The sequence below is a fragment of the Phaseolus vulgaris genome, chromosome 8 (genome assembly GCF_051622355.1).
Source record: "Phaseolus vulgaris cultivar YP4 chromosome 8, ASM5162235v1, whole genome shotgun sequence".
Lineage (NCBI taxonomy): Eukaryota > Viridiplantae > Streptophyta > Magnoliopsida > Fabales > Fabaceae > Phaseolus > Phaseolus vulgaris.
Window position 1 is genome coordinate 41,316,739 of NC_143505.1, and position 13,713 is coordinate 41,330,451.

Below are 13,713 nucleotides of genomic sequence, written 5' to 3' on the forward strand. Positions count from 1 at the left end.
TTGGCTAAGTTACCTATGCATGGTACTGCCCAGTGCATAGCTAACTTAGGAGTGCGATCTCTACTGAAACTGGCGAGTTAGGGCCTTCATACACCTTCCCTGTGGTCTCGCCGGCCGCCTTCATAATCTGCTTCTCCTTCGTCTTTCGGCGATGTGCTTATTCTGGCGATCTCCGATTGCCTGGTCGCCTGAGTCTATATCTGGCGACTTCATCTTCAACCTGGCGATCGCCTATTCTGGTAAGCTGGAAATCGGAACACACCAACTTAACAATCGGCGACCACACGCGCCTCCCGACTTCCTTCCCATCTGCCAACCTGACGCCTTGTCAACACGCCTACACTGTAGCAGGGTGCCACGTCAAGAACCACTTTTTCATTCCTATAGACGATACCAATTTTTTAGTCTTAAGTTTGTTGAGATAACATCATTAAGACTAATCACTTTATTCAAGATATTGTCCACTTTGAAATTTGGAGTTTCATTAAGTTTTGTCCTTAAAAGATGTCTTGAAGAATCAAAAGAAGAAAATGTATTTACGTTATTCTTGAACTTGACTCCTTAGCAATATGTGATTATTGGATCTACCAAAAAAAAAAATATATATATATATAACAATATTAATAATATATTTTCCATTACACTAACATATTTTATCTAGTAAAATTAATGACTTTTATTAAATATGAATAAAAACAATATATATTATACTTTATTTAAAATAAAAATATGGAAACATTAATTGAAAGAATAGATAATTGGATATTGCAATAATGTAAAAAAAATCCATCCCCATTCTTAGAACCCATTGAGTTACATTGCTTAATGAATTTTGTTTAAAGTTTTGAAATTTACCGTTTTCACCTTTTGGATCGTTATGATGAAGGTAAGATTTTGCTGGTTTGAATGCTGCAAAATGGATATCCTCATCTGCGATTTTTCTAGAGAGAAGTAACAGAACTCTAGTGCTTTACATGGATGTTTCGAGCTCGTAAAAGATGAACATTTTCGTTAGCATGTGTTGCATGACGTTCGATTTCACAGACCCTGGTAAGAATATGGTGGAGAAAGAGATGAAGAGAAAAAACTTTGTGGAACTCGTTGATTTTGTTTCCTCTTGTAGTCCTCAAAGTTTGATGAACCTATTATTCTAGTTGTGAGACAAATCTCATCTCTGTTCCAAATTAATTGTCATATATACTATTATAATATCAATTTATCATTTACTTAACATCATAAAAATCATAAAAAAACAGAGTCATTTTAAAAATAGTTGAAATCAATTTAACATTTTTAAAACTGGAAAATAATTTATATTTTGAGCTTATAACTAATTAAGTCAAAATATAATTATCAACCGATCAATCACAATAAAATAAAGCCTGTTAATTTATTTATTTCTCTAAAGAGAATCGTTCCATCAGCAATAAAATCATTCAGGCTTTCCGAAACCACAACTCACCGCTTCCCACATTTCTTCATTGTCCACATTCCTCTTCTCCTTACTGTCTCCTCGTACGTTTCTAAACTTCAATAATCCTCTGTTCACTTTTTTTCTCTCTTCTTCGTTTGGCCCTTCATTTTGCTTGCACAGCTATTATATCCAATTTTCTTTTTCGCAGCTGTTTTCGGAAAATTGTTACATTTTAACGTCCATGCATTCAAATTTCTATCACTCTTTTTCCTTTTTACATGCTTCAATCTGTCTGTTTTGTTTTTTCTACAGTGCTTTGTTTATGGAAATATGTGTTATTGCTGTATTACGGGAAATTAGCCTCACAGTTGGAGAAATAGTTGCGCTATTTGCTAAGCGATATTGTAGCATTGTTGTGTTTATACATACCAGTAGGCTAAAGATATTGAAAGACACGGATGGGTTCAAATTTAACTAGCTATACGATGTGTTATTGTTTGTATTGGGGTCACATAATCTTGGCCCAGTTATTGAAATCAAATTTTGGATTATAGTTAGTTAATTGAGAGTTTTCATTTTGACCTGCACTCTTATGACGATTTTATCAAGAAGTGATTCTTGATCAGGGGATTGGATTGTAAATTGTAATCGTTCTATAATATTCATTCACTACAAGCGTAGAAGCATGATAATCCCTGTAATCTCTTGATGTAGCAGTATCTATCTGGGATCCATATACTAACAGTTACCAACAATTGTTTTATATATGAAGTTAAGCGAATAAAAAAAATATTTGTTAGTTAAATTGAAATGACAGTTGTCTCATATAACTGTAACATTAGTACGTGATTGCATTTTCAACCATAGAGAACTAAAAAATCACAATATTGTGACTGTAGTTGTTGTGGAGCACAATTTTATATGCCTGCTAGTATTAGCCGTACGTACTTGCACAAACTTATTATGTTTTGGTTGACACTGTTAGTGATTTATGAATAGATTGCTCTTAAGCTGTAAAAACACTTAAATAGTTTGAGAGTATCGTTGAAACTAGCTAATATTAAAGTGCAGCAAAAGGAATATTTTGAAACAAAAGTGTGTAACTTAATTATTAGCGTCATTGTTTATCTATCAGGATGCTGCAGCAGGATGGCCCTGATACAACCACCCTCAGCTATTGGTTAAATTGGAGGTTCTTTTTGTCTGCAGTTTGTGTTTTGCCGTCTACGGTCCTTGCATTTGTTGTAATATGGAAGGATATACATTCAAGGAAATTCACATCTGGCAAAGGAGAACATCAGCGAGAGGGAACTTTGCCTGGCGATGAAGCATGGAAACCATGCCTTAAAGAAATTCGCCCTGTTTATTTGATGGCTTTTCGTGTTATTGCATTCTTTTCTCTTTTGACATCGCTAGCGGCCAAATTTCGTATTAATGGTGGCTCCATATTTTATTATTACACTCAGTAAGTATTCCTTTCTCTTTACGTAAGTCTTGTAGCTCAAGTATAGATATGCCTTAAAGTTACACTACAAAACGAATTTGAAGCCATTTGTGGTTTTTGGCTATCTTAGTTTAATCAGTTTCATTTCCTTTTATTCCATTTCCTTCCCGGTAGCTCCAAACACTTCTGATGATGGTTATTTTGAATTTCTTGCAGGTGGACCTACACTTTGGTTACAATTTATTTTGGGGTATAGCTTCTAATTTTTCTTAGAGGCCTTTAATAAAATCATTCCTTTTCAATACGTATTATGTCAGTTTATGATGCTTTATATTCTAAAGATATAGTACTTTGGCATACGCTTTGCCAGAAACTGTAATCTCTGAAGTCTTGGCATATTTGTATCTCACAAGATGAAATTTCATTTTGTAGTATGGATCTGTGCTATCAGTTTATGGGTGTTATCAGCGCAACAGATCAAGCACCACCCTTAATGCAGGTATTGTTAGACTAGATGCAGAGCAAGGGCCATACATGCCTCTCTTGCACCAGGATACTACAAATCCGTCTAGAATCGACCACCTTGCTGATCCTCATGCTGAAATACACAAGAATCAAATTACACCCATTTGGAGTTATATTTTTCAAATTTTGTTCCAGGTATGAGCAAGAAATTAACAGGTTTATAGAGGACCAGATAGGCATGTTTGTTGTCAAAATGAAAATCAAACTCAACCTTTACTTCTTGCTTTCGTTATGTGTTTGTTTATGTTCAAAATCTGATTTTGAAGAAGATAAAACAAAGAAAAAATCACATATTATCTTATTATAAACCAAATTTAGTTTTTGGAAAAATTATGTCATTTTTTCTTCCTGTTTCCTTTCTCTATAAGTGTTATGAAGAAGTTCATCTAAACAAACTCAATTTACGTGCACAATGTCAAGGATTTAACTGCTATCCTTGTTGACTTCAATGTTGCATTAGTATCCTCCTGATTTTAATATGCCTATTTAATGTCTTTAAATAGATGAGTGCAGGGGCGGTGATGCTTACAGACTGTGTTTATTGGATCATTATATTTCCATTCCTTACTCTGAAGGACTACGATTTTACCTTTGTGAGTAGAAAACTTCTGGATATTCTTAGCTGTTCTTTCTTCTTGTTTGTGCTTAAATTGATTGCTTCTTAACTTTACTTTTTGCTAACCTAGTTGATGTGACATCTACCTATTATAAAGCTTTGAGCTTGGGGCACAATAGTTGTATGCTTTTTCTCTCCTTTTTCGAATGTCTATCCTTTTTCAAGCATAATTAGGCCAAGAAATAGGAGACTCAAATGCATCCATACATCAATTTGTGTCATTTATCTCTATGTGATACTTTTGGATACTTTATCCATACTTACAGATGAAGTATCAATTCTATGAAATACTAATACTTTTATGATGACAATAATTTAAAATTTTTATTTTGACAATATCTAAAAAATGTGATTTTAATTTGGATTCATACAATTGCAATTACATATTTATTATGTTTTAAGAATTTTTTGTATATCTATAAACAAATATTTCTCACGTATCTTATTGTGTTGTTTTCAAAATAAACATATACGCAAATTGGATACGCATCGTATACGATACACTCGATACACCTATCAGATACACATTGAATCTAATTATTATGTACTCCTATAAGATTTTGGGTTCTGGGAATGTAATAAGATTTTAATATCATATGGTTTCTAGTCAAAGAGTTCACCTTCATTGGCTCTTCAAAATGACGACTCACAGTGCTATGTATATTTTGATCAAAACATTCTTGTTTGTGATATGCATATGCTTGTAATTTTGCACATTTTGACATTTTTGAATTCTAATTCGTTATATTGTGTTTTGTGTGGTCATATATGATCCGATCCACGTTGAATTTGAAATCTTGTGTCATAGAACAAATAAATTGAAGGTGGAGAATATAATGTTGGCTTGCTGGTAAAATTAAAAGGGATGAAGGGATAGGTTGCTGATTTGAGTCCCCCAACAAAAAAAATACTAATATACTAACCATTGACATTTTCCATTAAAAACCAAATACCCTGAGGATGTCAATAATTTGAAACAATTGAAGATCATAATTCTATATTACAGAAATAAGTAATAACCACATATGAAGTAGATTTTTACAAAATTAATACTACGCTATATCATTGATTATGATAAGACTTATTTTTTCATTCTCTTCCTCCTAATGATTTAATCTGATAAGTTCTGCATCTTATGTAGATGACAGTGAACATGCATACACTAAATGTTGTTTTTCTCCTTGGAGACGCAGCTCTAAATTGTCTGGTGAATATTTTCATAATATTTTGAGATTCTTATTCGGGGTTACTGCAGTAGACATTTTGAATTAGTTTAATCTACGTTTCAGCCAGTACACTGGTTCGGAATGGCTTTCTTCGTGTTATGGACAAGTTTGTATGTCATTTTCCAGTGGACAATTCATGCCATTTCCTGGATTTGGTAAGCTACGGAATGCTTTGGATGTCAAACTTTCCACACCAGTGGCTTTACTAACAATAGTGATAATTATCATTGCTACAGGTGGCCATACCCGTTCCTTAATTTGTCTTCACCCTATTCTCCAATGTGGTATGACATTTTTCTCTACAATATTCATTTGGATATTTTCAAATTAGTTGACAAAAAACTTATTTGAATTTTTTCCTGCAAAACTTGCGGATTTGTGGGAACAGCGTATTCCCTCTTTATGTAAGGTTTTATTATGGAGTTTTCTTTCTTCTGTAAAATGTACTTAAGAATTGTGAAAGGAAGTGACAGTTTTGGAAAAAATGAAATTTGAGGTCATCGCCTTTGCATTCTATTAAGAAGTATCAAATTCTATTTCGGCACATTACTTGAATGATCTCCAAAACAATGTGAAAGACTTAAGAACATCATTAGCGAGCATCACACAGGAAACATTCTCAAATTATGATTAAGGGACATTGAGCTTGATTGGACCCGATTTAGTCATTCTTATAAAGGCCCAACACAACCACTATAAATAGGTGAACACTCTAAGGTCAAAGGTAATGGAACTCTGATCCCACAGTTACACCCTTTACTTAGACTCAAACTAACTAGAGCGTCAGAGTATAATCCCAGGTACTCCTACTAAGAAGACCGAAGACCCGAGAAGACTAAAGACTTGAGAGATTGGGGATCAACATAGGAGAGGTGTGGTTATGCTCTCTCAAATATAGTTTTTGTTATTTATCTCAAGTTGGTATTAGAGTGGATTAATCTTGCTCTGTTGGTCTCAATCTTCGGCAAAATATCCTTTGTCCGCCTCCATCGTAGTTCTCTCCCTGGTAACCACCGGATCTGGAGTGTATCTCCAAGCGACAACCAGCCCCATCAGTCTCACAAGCAAAATTTGCTCCATGCGAACAATTATGTTTCATAGTTGCTAGGAGCGTGACATCCACACGTCGCCTTTCTCTCACCAGAGTGATGTTGTGTCGTTGCACCTCTTCGACAGGGTTCGTTTAACCACCGTTTTGTTCTAACTACTGTTTTTTCATTTCCAGTATGGTTATAGGTCAAACCTAGGGTTTGGTTTTTCTTCTTTTGGACTTGTTGTGTACTTCTTTGAAACTCCTACTATTAACTCCGAAAAGTTGAATGAGAAAAATGATCTCTCTTGTTCTTCCTCGGTTGAACTTTGGTTCCTTAGCCAAGGTTTTCAGGATGACCTTGAACAAGATAGGAGTAATGTGCCATTTGATCAAGTTGAGTAGTGGAAGAGAACAAATGATATTTTGGGTACTCTTAGATTGTTTAAAAGGTTCAACTAATTTGGGAAAAGCTCAAAATATATTTGCAAATGATATTAAGTGCTTTTATGACTCTACCAATAGGCTTGCCTTTCTTACATAAACATACCACAACATGATGTCTTTTATGAGTGAAGTTCAATCTTCTCTTGAAGAGTTAAAGATGTTCTTGGAGGTTAAGTGATTTGACGAGATAAAAAAAGGTTGGACTAATTCTATATGGTGATGATCCTATGTGCCATACATCCATACTTAAACATGTTAGAGTTCGACTCTTAACAGGACATGAAGTCCCTTCCATGGAAAGTTTGACAACACGATTCTTTCAGTTCGAACACTTCAAAGTAGGAATGTTCAAAAACCTACGAAATCTTCTGTCATGGTTTCCACACGTGAAAGAGGAGGAGAAAATGGTAGAGGATGACGTGGTGGTAGAGGATGTTTTCAATGCACATACTGTAAGATAATGGGTCAAATTCAAGAGAATTGCTTCCTTTTGCACGAATTTCCTAAAAAGAAAACCAAGTAATGTGTTTGAAAGTGATGTATCAAGTAAGGGAGTGAGGGAATTGTTGTTTGAAGGAGGAAGACCAATTATTTTTTCCAGACAACCAGGCATGTTCATGTTGTGGCCATAACCCTTTCCCAATTTCTCCTTAAAAAGGATGGTTATTTCATAAGAATAGATTGATGTTGCCAAAGTAGTTTTCCAAGCTTCCTACCATTTTATCAATTTCATTCATAACCTAAGTTGGTCATTTGAGTTTTTTATAACCCGCAAGCACATTTCATCTCTTTTTTATTAGGAAGGTTGAACATTGACATCAATCACTTTATAGTTAAGTGTGATACTTGCTTACAAAAAAAATGAGAAATGTGAGACACTGCCTCATGCAAGAATTCTACAAATTTTAATAGTGGGCCACTTACGGTATAAAACAAGGGTACAATCATGGTGTTAGTAGATAGACTCACTAAATATACCCACCCATATGAGACATTGCCTCATGCAAGATTTCTACGGATTTTAATAGTGGGCCACTTAGGGTATAAAACAAGGGTACAATCATGGTGTTAGTAGATAGACTCACTAAATATGCCCATTCATTGGTGTTAACCCTTTATTGATACGGAGATGGTTGAAGCATTATTATAGAAATTATAAAATTGCATGGATTTCCTACTTCATATTCATCTATTAAAGATACAATTTTCCTTGTCCAGTTTTGGATAGAATTGTTCAAGATGGTGGGTACTAAATTCAAGTATAATTAAGCTTTCCATGGACAAACCGAGGTTCTTGGCATAAGTGGTTGAGTTTAATTTTAAGTCCCACATTTAGAAGCCTTTCCAAATAACATGACAACTCCTTTAGTGGATGACTCATTCATTCTGACCATTTGACGAATCTCCTACTTTAGACAATGTAGACGACTTTAGAAAGAGAAAAAAGTTCATTCCCAAGAATTTGTGTTCTAATATGATCATATTCAAGAATTAATCCTAATAAGAACTTAAATATATGAGATTATTCAACAAATTGAGCAAGAGTGACAACATCTCCACTATTTTCAAGCTTCAAATTTTGATACAGGCCCAAAGGTCCAACTCAATCTATAGACCCTTTAGCATTTCATAGTATTCTGCAACAGAAAGAGGCCCTACTTGGCATGAAAGATCTTGCTTTGTAACTCATAACATGTAGAGATGAACTTATAACATGTAGAGATGTTTTGTTGCATGGAATAAGTATCTGCAAGGTCTGCCCGAATTTCACTCGCACTAGAATAGAACATATATTTTCTATTGATTTTTGTAGTTATGGATCCTGGTAGCCTTGTAATGATTTGTAAGTCATCATTGTCCCAAATTTAAAAATTGGGGTTATCCTGTGAAATGACCTTTCCTTATGGTTGATTATACCCGTACCCTTTAACATTCGTTTGATAAATATGAGATAATTTTGACCATTAAGACAATTGTCATTAGGCAAGTGTGGAAGATCGACATTGCTTAGTGGAATTGTGTTACGAACCAAGAAAAATACACCCAAAGATAAACCAAGAACACAAATTCTACTGAATAATCTCTGTATTATTTCTTTTGCACTTTACACTCAAAACATCCACAAAGGAAACGATTATTCCTTTTACACCGGACTTTCCTTGTCTACCAAACTGAATTCAAAAAACGTAACCAGCTTCACTGAACCGGTGGTCTTTATTTAAAGACCACTAAATGCACTAATCGCTACAAACCACTTTATTTAAAGACCACTAACCGCACTAACCACTACCTTACAAACCACTAACCGCTACTTTACAAACCACTAACTGCTACCTTACACTTTTTTCCTTACATTTTTTCTATAATATACCTTCCAAGTCCTATCCTGATTTTGTGTCCTAACATTACTCTCCTCAGACAAAGCAACCTTGTCCTTAAGGTTAAATTCTGGAAACTGTTCCTGAATGGTCTTCACATCTTCCCATGTCACCGTGTCCCTATCCCCCTCATTCCACTTTATTAAGATCTATGGGATGGATGTTCCTTCTCCTCTTCTTCCTCATTTACATTGTCCTCCATCTGCCTCAACAACCGTTGATTCTCATCCGTTGGGCCTCCTTATCCTCTGCACAAATAATTACCCTCAAATTCTTCTCTGGACAGCGATGTCCTGGACTGTACGACCGTTCACAATGGAAGCATCTTCCTTCTTCCCTTTGTCTCACATACTTCGGATAAGGGAGTGTTTTGAAACCCTTGCTCCTTGATCCTTCTGCTGGCCAAAATTCTCTACTGGAGGAAACAGTCTCCTTTCTCGCATTGCTAGCCACAGTAGACGTCATTGGCCCACTGTTTTCCCCTATACACTTCGGTACGACTTGTAATTCTCGAATGTCCAAATGAAGCCATACTCCTGAACCCATTGTTGCCCCCCTTTTCTTCCTTGAAAGTCTCTTTTACATCAATGACAATCTCCATTGCTCTCATCACCACTTTTGGATCATGAGGTCTGATCTGGTTCCAAATCTTGGGTTGTAATCCCGCAAAGAAATACCCCAGCAATTGCTCCTCCCCTATCGGCGGCGCCTGTGACACTAACTGATGTGATTCCACTAGCACAATTAGAATGATTCTTGACATTCTTAGGAATCAACTTGAGTTGGACAATAGTTAGGCACTTTTTCTTAGAATTGGATCAATGTTCTAAGTCAAGAACTCACCAAAACTAGCACCAAATCCAAACTCATATGGAAGTTCCACATATTGTCAAATTGAACCAACAAAAAGAGAGGAAAAAGCAAATACACCGAATAGAAATGAATAAGAACAGAATTGAACCGATTAAAATGAATTAAAAGGCAAGAAAACTGAAAAGGAGTGCTGGAATTATAAAAGCACCGAACCAAAACATGGAAAAGAAGAAGAACAGCTGCTGGAAACAGAAATAGCCGAACCAAAACAAGAACAAAAGCTCAAAACATGAATATCAAAAGAGAAGGAAGGAAGGAGAGGAGAAAGCTCATGAAGATGGATGTATGGTTGGATGATCACGCCACTAGAAGGATGGAGACTCCTAGATGAGTGTGCAAGCCGCCACTTGAGGTAACCATGGAACCATCAAGATAAGACTAGAGAAGAAGACACAAAGCTCTCCAATGCTCTATCAAAATTTGAGTATAGTTTCTCTAATTAAAATTCCAATCTGAAATGTACAAGGGCAGCACCTATATTTATAGCCTAAGGGTGCTGAAAATCAAACTAAGAGAATTCAAAATTCCCTCCTAAAAGCAACAACAACCGGCGCCTAAAACAAGACATGAGGAAGGTGTGATCCCTTCTCTCACTTTGGCACCTCCTTATTTACTTTTACACCTATCTACTAATACACCCCCCCTCCTAAAGCTCCTAACTAAAGACTAAAAGATGCTTTAATAATAGAGGTTTCTAATGTTTCCCTCTAAGCACCTTCAACCAAAGAAATTACAAAAAGAGTAAATAAACGTCCCCTAGCTCCTAAAGCTTTGAACATGCTTCTTGTAAGCCTTTGAGGTGGGCTTTGACCTCCATGGGCGTCCTCCATTTGAGCCTCTACCTCTTCTTGATCTTGTTGATTGGCCTCCATGTCCTCTTGAGCTTGATCTCCATCACTAACCCCTCAAATTCTTGAATGTATTCCTCCACTCTCCCCTGTTGTTTGAGTTTGGCCAGCTTCTCAAACACGAAACACCTCTCTTTTCCTCCAAACCTCCGGTTCAATGCCATGGAGAATTCCTGTCAAGAATGGTTGTTGGCGTTCTTTCTCCAAAAAGTGAATCATGAATTGGCACTACCCTCCATGCTGATGAAAGCCAATTGCAACCCTTCTCGGCATGAGACACTCTGTACCTCGAAGAACTTCTCGGCTCTGGCTAACCATCCTGAAGGATCCGCACCTTCAAAACTAGGTAACTCCACCCTTCTGGTCCATGGTTTCAATTGCCCTTCCTCTTCCATATCCAATTTGTTCCCGTGTCTGGACCGATCTTCTCTTCTTTCTTCCCCGTTCATCGAGCTTTCCCCTCCGTCGGACATTCTATCTCCCTTCTTGAATTCCCGCAAGAATTCCTTTATGTCAAGAAGGCTCTCCTTTAGCCCGCTAATGTTTGTCTTTAAGCCATTAATGTCTATCTTTATCTTCGTCATTAACCTCCCCTGTTCGCTGGTTACTTTCTCTAAAGCCACGGCTCTCTGTTCCATCCTCACTTCCTTTTTTTTTATCCGGCAGGTTGGACCAATTTGTTACGAACCAAGAAAAACACACCCAAAGATAAACCAAGAACACAAATTCTACTGAATAATCTCTGTATTATTGCTTATGCACTTTACACTCAGAACATCCACAAAGGAAACAATTATTCCATTTACACATGACTTTCCCTGTCTACCAAACTGAATTCAAAAAACGTAACCACCTTCACTAAACCGGTTGATCTTTATTTAAAGACCACTAAATGCACTAACCGCTACAAACCACTTTATTTAAAGACCACTAACCGCACTAACCGCTACATTACAAACCACTAACCACTACCTTGCCTTTAATTTCTTGCATTTTTTTCTATAATATACCTTCAAAGTCCTATCTTGATTTTGTGTCCTAACAAAATTGCCATGCTAAAATAAATAATAGGAATTCCTTAGGCCCATCCTAAACAAAACAGAACATTAAGACAGAAAGCTTTGGCAACAGCGATGGTGGAAACAACCACAAGTTGGGTGCACTTTAAGCAACCCAATAATTAAAGAAAATTGGTGAACTTAAGGCAACCTAAAAAGAATCGTAACTAAGATGGTAAAATAAAATGCGGAAGCAGAACTCTCAAGATTGGGTGCTCAAATAACAACTTGAAGATTAATATATTAATATGAAAAAAAGAAGATTTTTATTCAATTGATTGATTTTGAAATAGTACATCAGTTTTTATATATGATGAATTCTAACCCTAAAGTAATAGTTACAAATAGATTTATAGAATCGTAGTAGTAGCTTTTAATACTACACTTAGTATCATAAACTAACAAGAGATAGGACCCCTTCAGAAATAAATAAATAAATAAATAAGGGGTGTATAGAAGGGCGATGCACAAAATTAGAATTAAGAGAGAGAAATGGCAAACTAGTTTCCTGCATGCCAGTAGGAAATTAGGGTGTGCACAAGTTATTTGGAGAGAGAGGGAAATATAAGTAGGAAATTAGGGTGTGCACAAGTTCTTTGGAGAGAGAGGGAAATAGAAGTAGAAGGTTGAGATGAGAGAAGGTAGGCAGGAATTAATTCAGGCTTGGAAAGAATTGGGCATTCTCCGATTTGTTTTTAACGTAAGTTCTCCTTCCCATTTTAAATCACTTCGGTTCAGATAGTAGATTATTACTAATACAATTGGAACTGCTTGTATTGTTCTAATGTCCTTGTTCTTATTAGCAAACATAGCATCAGTACCACGAAATCCATCCAGGATTATTTCCGACTCATTTTATTTCCTATTTCCCCATGAATGTCTTATCCAATGTGTTTTTTATTACCTTATTACCTGTAGGTACTTGTTGATTGCAGTGCTACATATTCCATGTTATGGCCTGTTTAAGCTCATTGTAGGAATCAAGCAGCATTTCTTGTCAAAATGGTTCCCTTCCTCCATTCAGTTCTAAAGATAGAGTGCTATCAGACTTGGGCCCTCAAGAGACAGAAATGGCACAGACTGCATTTAGCTCCCCCAGCTGCACTATGGATGGTTGAGGTTTGTTACTTGCTCATGGCTCAAACAAATTAGTGATATTCAACCAACATGTGGTAATTTGAAACTTCCAAAACAGTTTAATTCTGCTACCACCACCATACAACTGCCTTCCAGAGCAAAGTATAAGTAGGATTTATGTAGGAACTAAAAGAGTAAGGAGCTATTAATTTTATAGTTCAGTTCTATTCCTCAATAGTTGAAACTTGGAATCATGTTATGAGATTATCACAGTACCACTCATCAACCCATGGTCACAGATGAGTCCGCAGAGATGATTTTTCGTTTATATACTCATTTAATATTTGTAGTGGTATATAGTTTAGGTTTTGGTTTCTATGCATCAAAAAATATTTATTCCACTCCCTACAAATACCATATTAATCTAATACCCTCCTCAGTATAATATAAGATATTAATAGAGTAGTTTTTACTATTATTTTAAAAAAATAACTGTTAATGTGTAGCATAAAACATTGTTTATTAATAAATACTTTAAATCAATAACATGATAATCTCAACAATTTTCTAACTACTCAATATTAAAGATGTTTAGTTGTCTAATACTATCATGCAAATAATGATAAGTTAGAACTCATAAATTACTCCTAAGTTAGAACCCTGAGTCAGGATGACACTACTATTCAAAGATTTTTTAACAACAGTTAAAAGAGATTTTTAAAAATGATTTTGGACGCAACATTAATGAAGATATCATTGTTATTATAAATCAATGAT

General features: G+C 35.7%; 1 protein-coding gene across 3 annotated transcripts; it reads left to right on the top strand.

Moving 5' to 3' along the window:
- The first annotated feature begins 1,383 nt into the window (after positions 1–1,383).
- On the top strand, positions 1,384–13,312 carry LOC137825670 (uncharacterized). 3 transcript variants are annotated; one of them, XM_068631400.2, is made up of 9 exons: positions 1,394–1,515; positions 2,550–2,879; positions 3,075–3,108; positions 3,291–3,518; positions 3,887–3,976; positions 5,141–5,206; positions 5,289–5,380; positions 5,462–5,509; positions 12,778–13,312. In XM_068631400.2, exons 2-9 carry the CDS (start codon positions 2,551–2,553, stop codon positions 12,887–12,889), a joined length of 999 nt encoding a protein of 332 aa, XP_068487501.1. In that variant the 5' UTR covers positions 1,394–1,515; position 2,550; the 3' UTR covers positions 12,890–13,312. The 3 variants fall into 3 exon arrangements, with proteins under 3 accessions (XP_090150468.1, XP_090150469.1, XP_068487501.1); XM_090294342.1 differs by lacking the exon at positions 5,141–5,206 and having other exon boundaries at positions 1,384–1,515; XM_090294343.1 differs by lacking the exons at positions 5,141–5,206; positions 5,289–5,380; positions 5,462–5,509 and having other exon boundaries at positions 1,384–1,515.
- The last annotated feature ends 401 nt before the right edge of the window (positions 13,313–13,713 follow it).

Coding starts and splice junctions, on each gene's coding strand:
- LOC137825670 (XM_068631400.2), top strand. CDS start 2,551: ATGCTGCAGCAGGATGGCCCTGATACAACCACCCTCAGCTATTGGTTA. Junction 3,519..3,886: donor TTTTTCAAATTTTGTTCCAG/GTATGAGCAAGA, acceptor GTCTTTAAATAG/ATGAGTGCAGGGGCGGTGAT. Junction 3,977..5,140: donor AGGACTACGATTTTACCTTT/GTGAGTAGAAAA, acceptor CATCTTATGTAG/ATGACAGTGAACATGCATAC.